Source organism: Thunnus thynnus, chromosome 12, assembly GCF_963924715.1.
Source record: "Thunnus thynnus chromosome 12, fThuThy2.1, whole genome shotgun sequence".
NCBI lineage: Eukaryota > Metazoa > Chordata > Actinopteri > Scombriformes > Scombridae > Thunnus > Thunnus thynnus.
The window spans coordinates 1,893,678-1,913,178 of record NC_089528.1 but is presented as its reverse complement, the minus strand read 5'-3'; the positions used below and the strand labels follow the sequence as shown (position 1 = coordinate 1,913,178).

Sequence of the window (19,501 nt, the reverse complement as noted above, 5' to 3'; positions counted from 1 at the left end):
TCAACAAGGTTTCATATTATCAAGTAAATCAGGCCAATCATCATCTGTGTGCAAATGTATTATCTAGTTTATCTTATTGTTTTATTAGTGTTTGTTAATGATGCAGTTTATGTCTTCTTGTCACCATTCTCTCTACTGCAAAAGTGCAAAGATTATCGTTACTATTATTAAAGTATTTTCTTGTATTACTAATGCCCTACATATAGCTTCAGTCCAGTCTGATGAGGAGTAGTTACGGGGTTGCAGTCTATATGTTAATGTGAAACATTCATCAGAGCAGGACTCTGGTGTGTCTATACTGCCCTCTACTGGCACAGAGCAGCAGTGTGAAATAAAGCATGACAGCAGGAACACTCTGGAAGCCCTTTATTAATTCTCCAACCACAGGAATCTGAAGTCTATGATACCTAACAGCTTACAAAATCAGAAATCACAGTTATTTACAGCAGTTTCAACAAGTTTCAAACTGACAGAGAAACTGTTAAAGGCATGCAGAGGTTCAGATTTTGGCAAGGTAACAAAACAAGGAAAAAACAATCAAAGAAAGAAACTATTTGCATACAAGTGAAGGCGTTTAAACTGTGCCACCAGGTTTGAATAATAAATATTCAAAAAGGTTTTTTTTTTTTACATAGAACACAGTAAAAGGTCCACACAGTGTGTCTTAAATCACATTGTAAAACCAAACACTTTGGTGTTTTTAAGCCCATATTGTAAAGTACTGCCTCGCATCTGGAAAAGAACAATCAGACATTTTGGGAAACATTTTTGTTTGCTGTCTTATTCTGAGTCAGATGAGAAGATTGATATCATTTTTCATCCTTGTTGCATTCATTTTAGCCCAGCCTGCAAGTCCAGCGGGAGTCTGCTAGTGAAGCTTCACTTCACAAGAAAATAAGTGTTTTTTATCCTTTCTAATAGACACATGAGAAAATGACATTGGTGGTGTTGTGGGAGCAGTTAGTTGAGGACCTGTTTCATACTGCACTTTTCATTTTGTTTTCATTTTCATTTACAACATATTTTTTCAGCACATTTTTTTTTAATCGAAATAAAACATTATAACTTTTCATCTTCCCTTTTCTTCCAATTATATTGTTATTATATAAAGATGAATATATGAATTGATGAATCTGATGAACTACTAGTTGTGCCATAACCGTTTGGAAGAAGCGGTCAATGCTTATTCCAGTGAACAAAGTGCTAGGTTTTAATAAATAATAAATCTAACAAATATTTTCAATATATACATTAAGTGAGCCTGAACAGAACCATAAATACATTAATCATGCTGCAGGTGCTACGAGCAGATATTGTAGGAAACAAATGAAATATGTTGTCAGTGATTGGTTTGCAATTCTGTTCATTTTGTGACTTTGCATTATACTGACCCTGAACCCAAACATGTTGGTTTGATGATAAGGTTGTTCTTTATACTACAGAGTGTTGCTGGGGTCCTTCTCCATGCACTTTGGCTGTAGGTGATGTTGTGCCAGAATTCCCTCCTCTCCTCATAAAATGATTATGACACTAAAGAGCAGCTCAGAGTACATTTTGCTGAATGTTTTGAACACACACTCCGTGCCTGACAAAAGCCAACCATTGCTGAATTTGCCTGTTTTTGCAAACAACACAAAGAAACATTTAGAAGTGTGCATCTCCACAGCAGTGCATGTAGTGCAGCTAACTAGTATTTGTTTTCACCTCACTGATGGCAGTTGGAGGGAGGGAACTTGTGTTTGAGCTAAGCTAGCAGTTTCCCCTTGTTTCTAGTCTCTGTGCTAAGCTAGGCTAAAGACAACTTAAAGCTTCCTCTGTGCTGACATGTCTTCTCATCTGACAGAAAACATGCTGATTTCCCAAACTGGTGGAGTGCTTCTTTAAGCCTGATGGGTTTGACCTTACAGACTGGCAGAGGGTGTCTGTAATGATCTTGGCAGCATAAAGAAACTTGACAGAAAACACCAAGCTCTTTGTTTTTGGCAAGAAACACTTCAAACAACTCACTACAAATGAAAACGGTTGTGTGTATGAGCACAATAACCAACAGCTATGTTAAAAGAAGCTACATATGTCAAATATTTCTATATAGAATTCATATATCATACTTCATCTAGATAAGAAAAGATCTACACTGACAGACTTGACCTTTACAGAATGAATCTTTAAATGTTATAGTCTGTATAGGATTGTCTTTGGGTAAACTCTGCATATTAATAATCACAACCTCTTGGAGAGCTCTTATTTTTTCATACAAATATATTCAATTAAATGAAACCACTCATACAGTATCTCTCTCTCACACACACACGCATGCATGCACACACACATCATCCAAAGTCAGCTGTTGTACTGCAGATTACAGGACTGATGGAGTTTGTAGCATTTAAACCTGAAACCATGTAAAACTAGTCTGAAGAAAAATAAACTCTGTTCACCCGTTTATTCTATATTGATATTCTTAAAACTCTTTATCAGAACCTGTGACATTGTGACATTATACTGCAGCAACAGTGTCTGATTGTCTGCAGGCCGTCCATGTGCAGATATTCTGGAAACATCCACACCAAAATATTAAAAAAACACACCTAAAGATGGCCCTCTGGCATTTTTGGGTCCACCTGGTAAAACCTCTAAGAGACTGTCACTTTGTCGACTGGAGGATCTTTCACCCTGAAAAAGCCACAGGTTCACACCCAATTTCAGGAGAGGTTGTGGAAAGGCATTCTGGGAAAATGTTGAAGTAGAAGCAAAACAAGCAGGTCAGTGGGAAAGTGAACTAAATATCTCAGCTTGATTGCAGTGGAAAGCTGAGAACACAGTGCCACCACAGCAGTTTGGTTCAACACACTCATTTGATCCCGTTTGTGCAAATACATGCTGACGAACATCACGTCAACAAGAATTCATGTTATACAATATACAGATTGATTCATTTTGTGTGCTTTAGTGCTTTAGACGTCTTGTGTAAGTTCACTCTCAATATCAATATCTGGGAGTTTAAAAATCTGTACAATATACAATATACTGTGACAAATGTGCTTATTAAAGAATTTCTCTGTCTCTCAAAGACTCGCAACACTTGTAAAATGCTCCCTCAAAAATAGTCTTCTTTATTACATATGAAAAGAGTAGAAGGTTTGGAGCCCGGATTGGCTGTTCATCAGGTACAGGAGCATCATTTGATGCACTGACATGTATTTTACAGTGTTGTGAGTCTTTGAGACTCAGAGTAACTGCAATGTTTTGATGTACATGTGTTCTACACACCAATTTTGACAAAAAAATATACATTCACAGAGCACTTTATTATAACACCTATGTAAATGCAATCCAATACAACAGCTCTGTCGAAAATTCTGTGTCTACAAAGCTTTTATATTTTCAATTTTTGTTGACATAGTCAGAAAGGTAATGATTCTACTTTATGTTTATGATTGAGGTCACAGTGGGTGGGGTGGTGAACATTATATTGAAAAGTGTTCCTTATAGTTTGACCCCTTCATGTATGTTAATGGGGTGGACAACATGTTATGAACATTTTTTATCACCTTTCACTTTTTTATCACAATGTCAACAAAAATAGTAAGTATAAGCTTTGTAAATGTAGAATTTCTGGCAGAGCTGTTGTATTGGACTGTGTTACGTTGCTCAGGTGTTCCTAATAAAGTGCTCGGTGAGTGTATTTTACAGTCAACATGTCGGTGCGCACTGGTACAGGTGTAATGGTACATGTATTTGCCTGAAACTGTTCGATACAGAAAGTTCAGTACACAGGTTTCTTCTGTTGAATTAACCTCATTCACTCTAATTATGTCAACACCTTTTTAGTTCCTACCAGACGGACTTTTGCAGTAGGAAAGTTGTTTGTTAAGTAAACCACACTACTCGGTTTAGCCTCTGTTGAAACAGAGTTGGGTGTGTCTCCCGAAACTCAAACAATCAAACAACACAAGGGTTGTGCTCCCTTCATGTGTGCAGGAATTATTCACTGCCCTGTATGAACAAGTACAAGCTATAGTTGTCCAGGAATTATCCATTGCCTGGCAACTTCTCTCCTTATGATAGATGGACCACTAGGACACAATGAGTCCTGAGTCTGAGCATAAACTGCTAAAACTGTTGAGTGTAAAAAGTGTAAACTGCACTGCTGATTCTATGATTGCTTTCAGTTCATTATAATTATGCTGCACCTGTCTTAATGGAATATTAGTGGAATTTTATGTAATAACGATGGATTACTGACACATATAATTTTAGGTTTCTGAACCAAACCATGACCCCAAAACTAAGGTAAACAGTGTATTTATGGTACCGTTACACCCGTACTGTCTGATGGACAAACTATGTAATGGAGATGTTGTTTCTAAATGTTCTCAAACATATCTGTAGCATTATTGTACTGCAGTTTATTTCTACCTATTGGCCGACATACATGCTGGTACAATATAGCTGTGATAAGCTAATAGCCGTTTTTTGAGTACTTTCTACTAAAAACATGGTATCCACAATATTTCCTCAGCAGATGGTTGAAAACCATCATATAACTGATCCCATGGAGAGAAGAGGTGCTGCAATTACAAAACTTATCTATATCCACAACTCATCCAAGAATGTCAAAGGTAAACATCACACAATATTGCTGTGGGAATACAGTGCAATTTTGCCATCACACTGACATATTTTTTAAACTGTGGATCAAGAAATCAAACCATCACGCTGTGTCCTTTGAGGCTGCTGCCGCTGTGTGCAGGACGCGGCCAGCTTGGCTTCCAGTGCGTTTCTTGCTGCGGCCCGGAGAACCGGGGTTGGACGCTGATGCTCGGACACTCCTCGCCCCATGACTCACCATGGTGGGGAGGAGGGAAGAGGAGGATGGGGAGGGAGGGGAGGAGGAGGAGGAGGTGGGGGACAGAGATGAGGAGGAGGGTGAGGATGAAGAGCAGGAGGATGAAGAGTAGTAGATATGTTGGGAGGTGGAGGTGGAGGTGGAGGTGAGGGCCAGGCGATGCTGGCGTTTGCTGCTGCGAGGCCCGTGGGTGGCGGGGCTGACACTAGCGTGGGATGGCGACGAGACGTGGCTAGACGAGGGGAGGAGATGACTCAAATTTAGAGACGGGATAAAAGACTTGTGAGGAAGGGGGGAGGAGGAAAACGAAGGGGAGGAAGAAGATAGGGAGCGAGGTGGGGAGCTGGCTGTAGAAACTGAGGAGTTTTTAACTATGGAGGAAGAGGAGAGTGGACACAAGAGAGCCTGCCTAGAGCGTCGAGCGCAGGACGGAGAAGACAAACGGGAAGGACACTTGGGGACGTTCAAAGGAGGAGACAGAAGGCAGTGTTTCCCGGAGGAGGAGGAGGAAGAAGCTGAAGGTGAAGAAGCAGAGGAGGAGGAGGAAGAGGAGCAGGAGAGGTTCTGGAAGTTATCAGCGGCGTCTGAGCAGTGAGGAGTGGACAGAGAGGCAGACGGGTGTTTCCCAGAGCTTTGGCACAAGCCTGGGATCTTAGAGGCACGCAAAGCAACGACTGAATGGTTACTATCCCCTCTGCTGTCAGCCTGCAAACACACACCACCAATACTGCAAGTCAACGCCAACACAGCCCACATGAAGGACCAATAGCACTCAGTTTGAGAACTCATGCTTGTTATTCCTGTGACTTTGGCCAGCCAAACTCTGTCTCAAGGAACTATATGACTTATCTGTGATGGCTTTACTTGTCCAGTCACAGTGAATTTAATTTTGATGCTGGATGATTTCAACATACAGTAGTGACTAGTGCTCCCAATAATAAGTTAACACTGTCAAATCAATGGATTATATTTGTACCATCCACTCCTGTCTCACAACTAACTGCAAGCCATGGCAACTTCCTTCTGTGGACCAGCTGATACGCCAGTAGAGCAGTGTCATATAAAGTTTGATGTTGTCCATTTTGGACTTTCAGTTCTCTCAGTTTCCAGAAACATCAGCACTGTCAAGATGGTTTGCAATTTGGTCATGAATTTGCATGTTAAGGTTCAACCAATGTTTAACGCAAAACCAGAATTGAGGGTCCATTACTATTCTCACTATAAATGCTTCCACTTGGTGACATCATCAGAGAGCACAATGTATGTTTCCATAGTTATGCGGATGACAGACAACTGTACATCTCCACCGAAACAAATGATGCTGCAGCTATAAACTCCATCACTACCTGGCTTCTGGCAATAAATAAACAGATGAGCAATGATTTCTTAAAGTTAAATGAGGATAAAACTGAAGTCCTACTAGTCGGCCCCAAAACAAAAAGACAAATGCTGTTTAATAATCTGGGGAAATTAACTCCCTGGATTAAATCTGAGGTTACAAATATTGGTGTTATCTTAGATTCAGATCTAAGCTTCAGTTCACACATTAACAAGTTGACAAAAACATTGTTTTCCACCTTAGAAACAACAAAAGTATGACCATTTATAAATCAAAAAGATGCTGAAAAATTGATTCATGCCTTCATTTCAAGCTGTCTTGATTACTGTAATGCACTTTTTACTGACCTCCTGAAAAAAACACTGAGAGACTTCAGCCCAATCAAAACTCTGCAACTCAGCTATTAACCAGAACCAAGAGGAGATAACACATTAGTCCAGTTTTAGCTGCTCTGCACTGGCCTCCTGTAACAAGCCCTTAATGGACTAGGACCGAGCTACATGGCTAACTTCGTTGTTAACTATTTGCCTTCAAGAGCACTGCAATCATCTGCTGCTGGTTTATTGGGGATTCCAGCAACAACTGAAAGAAAATTGGGGATGCAGCCTTTGTCAATTACACCCCCAAACTACGGAACATACTACTGATAGATATCAGGGAAGCAGCTCACTAGATATTTTTAAAAGAAAACTAAAAACTTATCTCTTCACTTTAGCCTTTAACTAGCTACGACTTTCCTGATACAGCCGGAAATTATTTTTTGCAATCTGCTTCGCTCTTATGCAATGCTGCTCCTTTTGAATATTGTATTTTACTCATGCATTCTATGTATTCTATTATTTTACTTTATTTTATTTTATTATTACTATTATTATCATTCAGTGGGTTATATCTTCCATCTTATGTTATGCATTGTCTTATTTTTTACTATTATTATCAAGTGGGTTTTGTTTTCCATCTGATGTAACATTATGTTTTCTATGTTCATTTTATGCATTAGGTTTGGGTGAAAATGCAGAACTCTTAATTAGTGCTATGAGGTGCACAGGTGCACGGGGACCAGGTGAGTAAAACACTTTAAATATGCCTTAATAAAATCCATCTTAAGTTTACTAAAATCCATAAAATTCATCTGGTACACTTGCTCTGGAGGCACAGAGGAGAGATTGTTTATAAAGCTGCTGGCCTCCCATAATTCATCTTTAATTCAGCCCATTAAATTAAAAACGAGAAAATAGCGGTTTTAAAAAAATAAATAAAAAATAAATAGAGAGGAGATTTCATTAAAATAGGCATATATACAAGCTGTAAGTCAAAATAAGTGCTAAATCATTTAAAACACATACAAATAAAGAGGACACACCATGAGTTAGTATTAAAAAATAAATATAAGTGCTAGGAATAAATATTTAGTTATTTCAAACCACACTTAAAACTGTAGTAGATTTGTAAATTCATACCATGGGGAGGGGGATTATTTATATAGGAGATAAACTGCTCTAAAAACATTTGCTCTAAGATAATTATGATCTATTTATTTGAAAGAAGTACTTCCCGCCTTATTAATAGAGTAATTAATTCAAAAAGAGGGGTTGTGTATATATATAATATATGTGTATGCCAATCTATGTCAATATGCCAAATATGTGTTAGGGTTAAGATTAGGATTATATGTAGGGTAGGGTTAGATGTTTTTTCATGTGAAGCACTTGGTACATGTAATTTCTTTGTTGTAAAGAACTTTGAGCTGCATTTCCTGTATGACAAGTGCTATACAAATATTATATAAAAATGATTGTTTTTTTTTTTCTTCTATAATCCAGTCTGAGACAATCAACAACATGTATGATAGGCTACTATTATTGGTCCACTAACCTGTACAGAAACAGTACACAGTGGATGCATCACCTCATGTTGTCTGGACCACACCCTGAGTCTGCCATCCAGGGGTGCAGCTACAATCATGTTCATATACCAGACAACCTTTTCAGTGAGACTTCTGGATGAATATTAATTTATACTTACTAAACTGGCCGAAGACACAGTAGTAACACATGATTGACAAAATTCAGTACTATTTTCCTTTAATTTATCAGGATCAGTTTACTGCTAGTTTTAGAAAATATCAAAAGACATAATATGGAATTATTTGCAAAGTACATGCAGTACTTACAGGATGACAAACTCTTTCATAACATAAATATGAGGGTAATCAATGACTGATGTTTCAACTGGATTATTCATATTTGTAATATAACATTATGGCTTCTATGTGTCGAAGAGGTTTTGATACTCAAACGATATTTCCACAACTCACTGCCAGATGAAGAATGGCTGTCTGCAGTGGACATGTAGGTTTACGATACACTCCCTGATTTAGAGTCTTTACTGTGAACTCTGTGAGTCACAAAACTCTAACAGGAAACTTGGGGGAACTAATGGATGCTATAAGAAAATCAGGAAGTGTATCTTGAAGGAAGGGTATCAGGGTGCAGAGGAAAGTGAACACAGCCACAAACAGAATAGGAAGACCCACAGCTTAAACAAAATAACACTGACTGACACCACACAAATGACATCAGCACATTTAAAAACATCTCTAAAAAATACTATCACTCTTTCCAAGCTATTGACATTATTATTAATACATGTGACACTTTCAAAAGACTGTTCTATTGTTGTTCAAGAGTTGTTCTAGTCTAAAAGAGAGAAAACTGATGGTATCTAGATATCTCATCTGAGCTGATTGCTCTAATCTGCTTACCTATAACAAGATAAAGTACTTAAAATGAATAATACAGGAGAGTTGCACTACAACCTCCTTAAATCCTCAATTTCAACATTTACAGGTGATTTTGAGACACTGGTTCTCTTGTTTGCCCAACAAGATGGGACTAAATGAATTAACTGTAGCTACAGCATAAAGCTACTTTCATGTTTCATGTACTGTTTCTAAGGACACAGAGGCTAAATCTGTTTATTTGTTTTTGTTACTACTAACTTTCTGAATGTACCGATACATGACAACAAAAGTCACGGTTGTCTGGCCTGTTATTTGAGCAATACAAATCATCATTTGTTGGAGCATGGTGCAGTAATATTTTCTATTCTGTCTGTGCTAATCCAGAGAAGCTCTCTTAAGGGTAAATTTACCTGGCTGGGCTGCTTCTGGGTGGCCTGCTGCTGGCCCTTGGTTGTCTTCTCTGGAGAGCCAGAGGAGGATGAGTGGCGAGACTTGGTGTGGGATCGCTGAGCAGAGGAGCTGGAGCTGCTGCTGGATGTCTGGAGAGGACATTCATGAACAAGAGGTAGAGGGAAAAAAAGCAATTTGTTACTGCAGACTGGCTGGGATTTATGTGTGGAACTATACGATTACTGAAAAACAGAGCAGATATAATATTTGTGTCAACGAATTCCAACATTATCAAAAATCTCTTGCACACCTGTGTAGTCTTTGTGACAGGTGCGCTGGTAGAGTAGCCACACACTAAAAAGACGAAGGGACACCCACACACTGTTTTCACTTGCTCAACAAAGATACTGTAATATATACATTTCAGTCAATGACCTTTTTCAGGTATATGCTGACAAATGGAAATAAATATCTTTATATACAAAAGGCGGGGTCCACAGTGAACATTTCATTAGTGGCAATAGGCTACACCTTGTGAACTCCTACAATTCAGAGGGCATCATTTGACCTCAATCAGATACAAATATATATATATATATATATATATAGAAAATATTAAAAATGTAATGGAAATATTAAAATCACATTTATCAGCTCAATAGTAATCTGAGTCAGTCAATAATATTATCAATAAACACTAGCAAACATTAAGTAGAAACATTTAAGTAGAAAAAAGTAAGTAGGTAGACTGCCTGGAGAGAATAAGATCAGGCAACATAAGGGACAGGCCATCATGTAGGCCTACATTATAACATCACATTAAGTAATAGTTCATCATTGGGGGTGAGAGTTTGTAATGTGTGTATCCAGTAGGCTTCACACTGCTTAAGCAGAAGATCATGTTTACCCCCTCTCTTGGGCAGGTACACTTTTTATATACCAGTGACACGAAATGTGGAAATGTCGTGGCTAAAGTCATTACAATGATCTGCAACGGGATAATCCCAATCATCTCTACAGATTAAATTTTTATGTTCACTGAACCTCTGCTTAAATTGTATAGACATTTTGCCTACATACGCCGGTCCACAGAGACAACCTATCAAGTATACCACATTGATAGATGCACAAGTGATCATACTTTTGATAGTGAACTTTTTCCATGTGTGGATGACTAAAAAAAGTTAAACTCCTGTCTGATGCAATATGGATGAGTTGATCCTCGTGACTTTGATGTAATGTCATAAATTTATGCAATTTAGTCTACCTACTTACTTACTTTTTTCTATATTTCCTTATAGTGAATGATGAACTATTACTTTATGTAATAATGTAGACCTATATGATGGCTTTTCCCTGATGTTACCCTATATTCTTATTCTCTCTACTCCCAGGCACTTTCCTTAAACTCCTGCCTGACCTAATATGGATGAGTTGATCCTTGTGACTTTGATGTAATGTCATAAATTTATGTAATGTAGTCTACCTAACTTAATTTTTTCTACATTTTCTATATTTCCTTAATGATATTATTGACTGACTCAGATTACTATTGCACTGATAAATGTGATTTTAATATTTCCATTACATTTTTAATATTTTCTTTTATGATTGACCTTTCCCAACATAGTGGTCTGGACCCATTCAGTATAGATAGAAGGAATAGTGCCTTTCAGGATGGACAGGTGCCCCAACAGCAATAAACAAATGCAAAAGGGCACTGCCTGACCGGTGATTCTCTGGATACAATCTTGAACTGAAATCCAGAAGTACCACAAGATATGAATTAATTTACCTTCGTCAGGGCACTTCCAGCACCCGGGGTCACCTTTAAGCTTAGCCCCATACAATCTAGAGGGCATCCAATACGTTCTGCTAATAATCTTAAATTGAATTAACCTAGTGCGCATATCACGTGACATGTACTTTGAATTACGTGGGATGTCAACCCATTCTTTATCTGTAAGAGTAATTCCAAAATCTGTTTCCTGTACAATTTTCAGGAAACCGATAGTGCTATGTTTTTGTGATAGCACATAGTAGTAAAGTGATGCTTCATGACCCCTCTGTAGCTTGAGATAATGAAGAAGGGGTCTCTACATTTTGAGGGGCTGAGGGGGTTTTAAAAATTGATTTCAGCAAACTATCAATTTGCAACTTATTCGGCCTGTAAGATAGCCGGGATTGTACCATATGCTAGAGGTCGAGTTCAAGAAGGGGTCAAGATTGAGGATCTTTGTGGTCTTCTTCCAAACTCCCTTAAGGCATGACATTACAGGATGAGACTAAGCACTTTGGGGAGGCAGAAAGATAGTTAACCAAGGGAGGAGCGGGGAAAGCATGTGCTTCTACAGTGCACCACGTGGGTACCCGCTCCAGGGGGAGAGACAACTGTGCCAAGTGCTGTAGGCAAAAGGCATAATGATACAGGAGTAGGTTTGTTATCCCTAAGCCTCCATGATCCACCCTATTTTGGAGTTTTTTAAGGTGCATCCTGGCTCATTTACCAGGCGCAATCTTTGTTACTGTCTGTGTCGCTAGCGTGTTCAATGTTCTTTGTCTTGCTGGCCTGTCTCCGTGAACAGAACTCCCCATGCACAGCCAGTACTTTCAATCAGGTGCTGGTTGGTCACAGGAACATATTAGGTGAAAATCAAAATTGGTAGTAGTATGTATGTCAGTAACCCGCAGATTAAGTGAAGTAAAACAAGTAAATTACACGGTGGTGCTGGGAGCCCTCAGTCTAAGCAGCCATCCACCAGGAAGCAAAACCAGAATTCGCATTTTTAATAATTCCTAGATATACCATACAGATTTGTATCTGATTGAGGTTAAATGAGCCTATTGCCACTAAATAAATGCTAATTGGTCACTGTGAACCCTGCCTTTTGTATATAAAGATGTTTATTTCTATTTGTCAGCATATATCTGAAGAAGGTTGCTGACCGAAATGTTGTATATATTAAAGTATTTTTATTGAGCAAGTGAAGACAGTGTGCAGGTGTCCCTTCTTTTTAGAAATTCCAAAATTCAGACAAAAAGCAATGAAAGCTTTAGTCAATCAGCAAAAGAACATCAATAAGCAAATCAAATATTACATTCCAAGTTCTTGAACCACAGTTGCACATGGAGGAATAATGTACATGAGTAGTGGGATCTACCAGTCATCATCGTTAGCTGAAATAGGTGAAAAAGTGAGGGTGATTCCCAGTCCCCCCCCCATTCCCAGTGGAAATTATGCCCTTGGGCTACACTGACAAATATAAGATAATGGAAAGAATTCATCTGAGTTTGCTTGAAGACACAAAATGAGGAGGGAAGGAAGGAAGGATGGAAGGAAGGAAGGACACAACACATCTGGACTGTCAGACAGTCAGAGTAAAGAGCTCAGCACCAGCCTAGCACCACTGAAGCAAGCCAGCTATGCAGGGAGAGGAACTTCAGACCTGTTTCTTGGTGGAGGTTTTCATGGTGTTGTGTGGAGGCTGTGGTTTGGCCCTCTTACTCTGTGGTGGATTTGGGCCCTTGGGGATCTGAGGTGCTGGCCTCTTGGACAGACTTCTCTCCCTTTCTTGTTTGACCTTGCTTTTAAGCTGAGCTCTGTCATTGGAGTCAAAGGAAGAATCAGGGGACATAGGAGATGAACATGCAGTGAAGGAGGGGGAAGAAGGGGCAGCAGCACTGTCCACGCTTATTTCTAACTGTTTAATGGATTCTTCTAGACTGTCCATTGCGTCAAATGTGCTCTTGCAGAGCTCCTCTACCCGGCTATGTGACTTGGAGTGTCTGATATCAATGGGAGAGGATACCTGGATGTCTCTGTCACAGGCATTGCCTTTATCCAAGTCTAATAGTTTGGCACTGTTGATCTCAAATCTCTTGGATTCCTTGGTTTGCTTCTTGGTATATTCCACTGGCCTGCTGTCTGATGCAATCTCCTCCTCTTCCTCATAGACAACAACCTCAAGAGTCTTCTTTCCTGTTTTGGTCATTCCTGTTCGAATGGCCTGGCTAATTGCAGCCAGTTTATTTTTGGGGAACTTAAATTTGAATTTCCCTTTGGTCTCTGTCTTTTTGAACGAGTCTGGTTTACCCTGGTCTTGGTTGTCAGGAATTGAGCCATTGTCTGCTGGAGGTCTGCGTTGCTGCATATGTACAGAATTTTGACCATTTCCTGTAATGTCTTTCAGGCTGAAGCCTGAATTTGTTTCAATGATGCAAATTTTTCTCCTGTCCTTTTCCTCTTCTCCCTGCTTTGTCTCCTCTTCATCCACAATACTCTCTAGAGAAAGAATTCCATCAAGATCCTCCTCATATTCAAAGATGGTGGACAGACGCTTATAGGCTGACTGAATGTCCACAGGGTCATTCAAGATAACAATGATAGGCTTCTTGTTGGAGTCATCATTGTCCTTGAAACCTTGGTTCTCATGTGCCAGATAAGTGGACTCACCAGTATCATCCCCATCTACTGTCTGTATGTCAGAGTCCCTCATTTTGGCTAGGTCTTCCTCTTTGGATTGTGTCCTGACTCTGGTCTTTGAGATGTGAAGGGCAATTTTCGGTGGTGGTGGAGGGGGAGGTCCCTCATCATCCCAAAGATCAGGGCTCAAGCTACCTCCTTCTTCTGTGTATTCTGCTCGGCCTCTGGATAACTGCACTGTTGCCTCCTGGATCTGCTGTTTGCTGCTGTGGCTGTAAGGCAAGTTAGGTGAAAAGGGCTTAGGTTTTAGGACAGGAGAAGAAGCACACCCCTGATCTGAGCTCATGGACTTATCCAGCTGGGACTCTGGTGATGATTCTATTGGGCAATTCTCAGGGGTGTTTTCTTTTTGTAAAGTTACAACTACTCTCAAATTTGACTTCCTCTCAGCCAGTACCCGTTTGACAACCTTTTCTTTTGACTGGTCAGGACTTGCAATGTCAGTTGTTTCAGAGTCTTCTTTTTGAAGAGTGACAATTGTTGTAAACTTGACCTTCTTCTCTGCTGTGGTTGGGGAATACACTTGTTCTTGTTCTATGTTTTTCTGATCAGAACACATAGTGTTAAGGGTATTGTCATTTCCTTTATGTGTGGTTGTTTTTGTAACTAACTTCATCTTCTCTGCTTGCTTTGGGGTTAGTGTAGGCGTCTCCTCATTCATCTGGACATGACTCATACTATCATCAGTGTGAACATCTTGTGAGGATGCAGGTGGGGGTACCGCCATCTTTTCTAGTGGTACATAGTTTAACATAGACCCTTGTTTAACCTTCTGATCAGGAGCCACATTGATTTCCCCAGCGTCACCACCTTCTTCCACTCCAACAGCTGTCATATGTTTATCAGAGCAGCCATCAGTAGTTCTTGGCTGAGGAGCTGACTTGTCAGATGTTAAAAACACAGGAGGACTCTGACTGGCCACTTGCCAGATGCCTCCACATGCTGGACGTGCATTTTTTTGTCCGTTCAATCGCTTATTTTCACCTAGCAAATTGTTACCATTTGATGGATCTGCAGTCACCTAAAAGTTGAAAAGGTAAGACCAAAGAATTAATAAGGAAATTAATACAAAAATTTAGTCTTTTAAATTCCATGTTCATGTAATCCAGTATTCATATACACTACTAGCATAAATCATTTAACTATACCCATGACTCATTTTAAAGTGCCTCCTCTTGTAATAATATCAGATAAGGTGTCCATATGGACAGTGAAAGAGGTTCCTCCTGTTCATACTGGATATTAAAAGATCCTTCAAATGTGCTTTCAATGTAAGTGATGGAGGCCAAAATCCACAGTGTGTCCACATAGTCATTTAGTGCAAAAATGCATTTAAAGGTTGATGTGAAGCTTATATGAGGCTTCAGCAGTCTGAATTAGTCATCAAGTGGATAACTGCCACATTTACAGTCTTTTTAGCATAAAATTCCCTCTTTGTGTTTCTACTCTGTTTCCCTGTTGAGCTGCGGTGGAAGTATAGTGACAAAAAGAGGGACTTTGGCACTAAAAAGACTATGTAAGTAATGTTTAAAGAAACTTCATATTAGCTTCAGATAAATTTTTAAATACATCATTGTACAGAGGGAGGACTGCGGATTTTGTCCCCCATCACTTACACTGTAAGTGTATTATGAAGGGATCTTCTAATGGTCAGTATGAACAGGAGGATTGATTACAACAAGAAAAATCTATTTCAGTGTTCATTTGGGCACATGACTTGATTTAGATCCCGTCCATTAAAATAAACTACAATTTAAAAAAAAAAAAAAAACAAACAACCAAAAAAATGGGTGACAACAGTCAATCTCCACCAGGCACACACACATCTTTCAATTCTTTGCAGGTGCTGGCTAGCAATTGCAGTACCTGCATGAATAAATACACATTTGACTAGCCACAAGTAGTAACTGCAAGTGCAGTTGCACTGAAGTCATCATAGTCATTAAACTTCTACTGGTAGCAGATTCACTGAGGAGATAGGCTTTTGACAGACAGTTTCTCTATTGTTAGCATACAGATTTAGACATAATTCACCATGGGGGCCAAGAGTTCACAGGTTTTCACTCCAGCCAAACTCCATGGCATTAAATTTACTTCAGATAGAGATCTCAGTTATTGTAATGAGCTGAAATGGTGTTTTAATTAAGGGAGATCTGCTTACACATGGGTTCCAATGGCAAACAGGAGAGAGATACATCCCTAAAGCCCAGCCTGTTACTTTTGACTGGGAGTTGATGAGAGAGATTAGAGGCTTACCTCTGGACTCTGTGGTGGAGCCCTGCTGCTGCTGATGTCTGACTTAAACAATGGATTGTCTGTCCAGAGCTGAATCTGATTGGTGGAACAGTGCATACTGATGAATAGAGAGCATGTCCGTGTCTATGTATAAGTGTGTGTGTGTGTGTGTTCTTGTATGCATTATTGTGAACTTGTGTTACTGTGGAGGTATGTATATAAGCATGTGGGTGTGTTTGTGTCACTTTGAGGCTGAAGTCAAGCAAAGTGCAATCCATCCCAGTTAAAAATAAAGGAAAAACTTGGGCAGCCAAAGCAGGGTGGAGAACACAAGTGACTTTATTCATCTAGAACAGTATAAAGATATAGAGTATGTACAATCCGCACGGCTGAAGATCCAGCAGAGACACTGCCAAGAGGAAAGACATTCAGGATAGTGACAGAGGAGTTCCCCTTACAACCCATGGCTACTAAGTTTTCCAGAACAGAGGCATGGAGGTTAGAGGAAGGAAGTACCACTTGAGTTTCACCTCTGATTCTGTCAGTAAAACCACATCTAAACAGGATGCATTCTACAAGAACAAGTCAACAAGTGCAAAAGCATCCCACAGAGTTTAAGACTTTTTAAAAAAAAAATCTCTAAGATTAAAAGTGTTTTCTTGTTAATGAGGGCATCCTCAAGATGCTCTCATGATACATACTGTATCTCATATTCATTCAAATGTAAACACCAGACATAGATGTGATCATCGTATTATTTGTTAAAGGACAAGTCTGATTTATTACAACATGGGTCTTATTATTTTAGTTTATGTCAGACTGGACAGATCAGGTTGGAAATGTGTCAAACTTATCTGGTGAAGAAAATGAAGGTGAAACTTCCTGTTGTAAACATGCATTACTGGTTTGTCATCCTGGTTCAACTCTGACCTACCATACTTACCTTTATGGTGCAATCATATCACATAGCATCAGATACCATGTTTTGACCCGTCTGTATTTTTTAAGTGATGTCAAAGTGCTCCTAGATCTAAGTGATAACTTCAGCATCTATAATATTATTATTACTGATAGAAATGATGTCACAACTATTAATATAAGACCCAAGTTGTAATAAACTAGGATTATTAGGATTATCCTTTCAAAGGATCACCTTCATCGGACAGTTCAAAGAGAAAGGAAAGATGAAGAGAGAGGAGCAGATGATGTGATGTCTGTTTGACTGGATATAAATCCTGATCAACACAATAACAATACACACGTTAGCCAATTGAGCCACCAGAACACTGCTGAATTAATGAATTAAGATTAAAGTAATAAAACATAAAGCAGTTAAATGTGGAGAATATTCTGTGACAGGTTTAGTTAGTGTTGTACTTGGAAAACATGCACAGTGTAAACCAGTTTGTCTCAGCAACAGTCATCAGTCAATACACAGGCCTGAGTGATGTTAATCCACACTCCAGAATTTTCAGCTGTTGTGAGTTAGAAGCATAAAAAATGTTCACTGCAAACCACAAATTAGGTGAGAAGTGGTGTTTTTGAGATAAGGAATGCACATGTTATATAACTTATACGACTAGTTCATGTTAATTATAATGGAAAGATCATTTATCATCAAATTGAATTACACAACAACAGCTCCATCAATCTTTACATTTACAGTAAACTGAAGGTTAAGCTAGCTCGACATGTATTTGAATGAATCAATTAATTGTGAACATCACTAGAGATTATATGTTTAGTTTAGTTAGAGTTGGTTAATGCAGATTCACATTTTTAACTCACTGTAGATTAAAACTGTTTTTTTTTATGTCGCAGTAAACAAAAATGTATCTGCTGAACACAGTTGTGCTTTGTCTGAACACCGTAATGTAAGATCCAATCACAATAAAAGTCAGCAGACTGATTTATTGTTTTAAAGGTGCATTTAACACTTTGATGAGCCAATTTTTAATGTCTGAGTTAAAAGATCAGTTGTTGAGTAGTTAATGGTTAGTGCTGTTAGTGGGTTTTATGTCTTTTTTTTTTTTTTTTTACCTCAGGATCAATTTCTCTGCTCTGAAGCTCAGAGACTGAGAGTTCAAGTACACCTCTGCTCCTTACTTCCTTCATTGTGCATTTCTGAAACACCTGGGTGAGAGGGGCAGAGGGTCCACGGTAAAGGAAAAAGTGATGGAAGCAGAGGTAGGGTTGGAGGCATGAGGATGTAATGGATGGTTAACACCTTTTATTAATGCAGAGTTGTGTACACACGCACTGTAGCATTGACCAGTCCTATAATATGTATTAAACTGCATCATATTCATCAAATCAGCAATGCACCTCACTGGCAGGTTGTATTTCTCATAAAAGGCCAATATGACTAATGTATTTCTCTAAAATTAGTTCTATAATTGCTCTGAGAGAGTTTAAAGAAACAGTAAATTATCAAACATACCTGCAGTTCTTTCATGAATTTATTGTCCTCTTCTTCTTCCTCCTCTTCATCTTCCTCTTCCCTCTGTGCTGAAGCTGTGGCAGGGGCAGAGGTGGAAGCAGCCAGAGTTGCAGGAGGACATATCTGGGGTTTGGGTTTAACCTCTGGTGGCTGTCTGGGGGGTTTGGGCTGAGGAACCACAGGCGGCTCATTTGCACCCGCATCCTTCCACAGAGTAGTAAAATGAAAGCAAAGCATAGAAAGTATTAACTTTTGTTTTTGTGTTAATGGCTTCAAGTTATGCACTTGTATCCGAACCACTGGTGGTTCGGACCAATCAGCGTCACGAATCCAGCTGCCTCGCAAGGTAAAACGGTGATAGACAGTTCGTCCAATCACCTGGCTAGTATTTTTTTGAAAGTGCCTGCCCTTTTCCAAAAAGTTACCATGGATGACTTCTCAGATGCTTCTGTGTAACAAACATTCTGGCACGTCAGGTTAACAGCCTTTAGCCTTTATCTTAACTTTATCAAAGTCTGTGGAGGACTCAGTCACTTATTTACACATGCTTAGTGAAGGAGATGTTGGGAAGTAAACTATACTGTTAACTGGGGCTGGGATGGTGTGTCACTTCTAAAAATCATCATATCCAGACAAATATTTTTAATGATATATATTTAAACTAAAGTTTATCAATTAATTTAAACTCACATCAGTCGACCCATAGTTGACACATAAATGAATGATGTTAATAACATTCCAATCATTTAAAGAAATACTACATTAAGTGGCATATTTAAAACTAAATACTCACTGTCCCTAAGGAATTTTATAAACATGAAATTCATGTGAATTTAAGCTAGTATTTATTAGTTGAAAGATTTCATTGTGGCTTTGATTTATGTTCTGTTTAATATACAGTTTCAGAGCAACGTTTGTTTTCATGGGCAAAAAAATTAAATAAAATCTATAAGTCATGATATTTTAGTTATGGATGTGACAGTTATTAAATTGTTAATGGGTTCCATTCCTATTACTAATAT

General features: G+C 38.9%; 1 protein-coding gene across 4 annotated transcripts in view; it reads right to left on the bottom strand.

The window, feature by feature from the left end:
• Positions 1 to 349: 349 nt before the first annotated feature.
• Positions 350 to 19,501, bottom strand: part of si:ch211-207d6.2 (sickle tail protein homolog) — a 118,641-nt gene continuing 99,489 nt past the window's right edge. For 3 of the 4 annotated variants that reach the window (XM_067604800.1, XM_067604802.1, XM_067604803.1), the window contains 3 exons: positions 18,480 to 18,683; positions 9,342 to 9,470; positions 350 to 5,081 (listed from right to left, as the gene is read on the bottom strand). In XM_067604800.1, the coding sequence (XP_067460901.1) occupies positions 5,055 to 5,081; positions 9,342 to 9,470; positions 18,480 to 18,683 (360 nt within the window). In that variant the 3' untranslated portion in view covers positions 350 to 5,054. Of the gene's footprint in view, positions 5,082 to 9,341; positions 9,471 to 16,360; positions 18,173 to 18,479; positions 18,684 to 19,501 lie in introns of those variants that run through there. The other variant, XM_067604801.1, reaches the window with a different exon arrangement.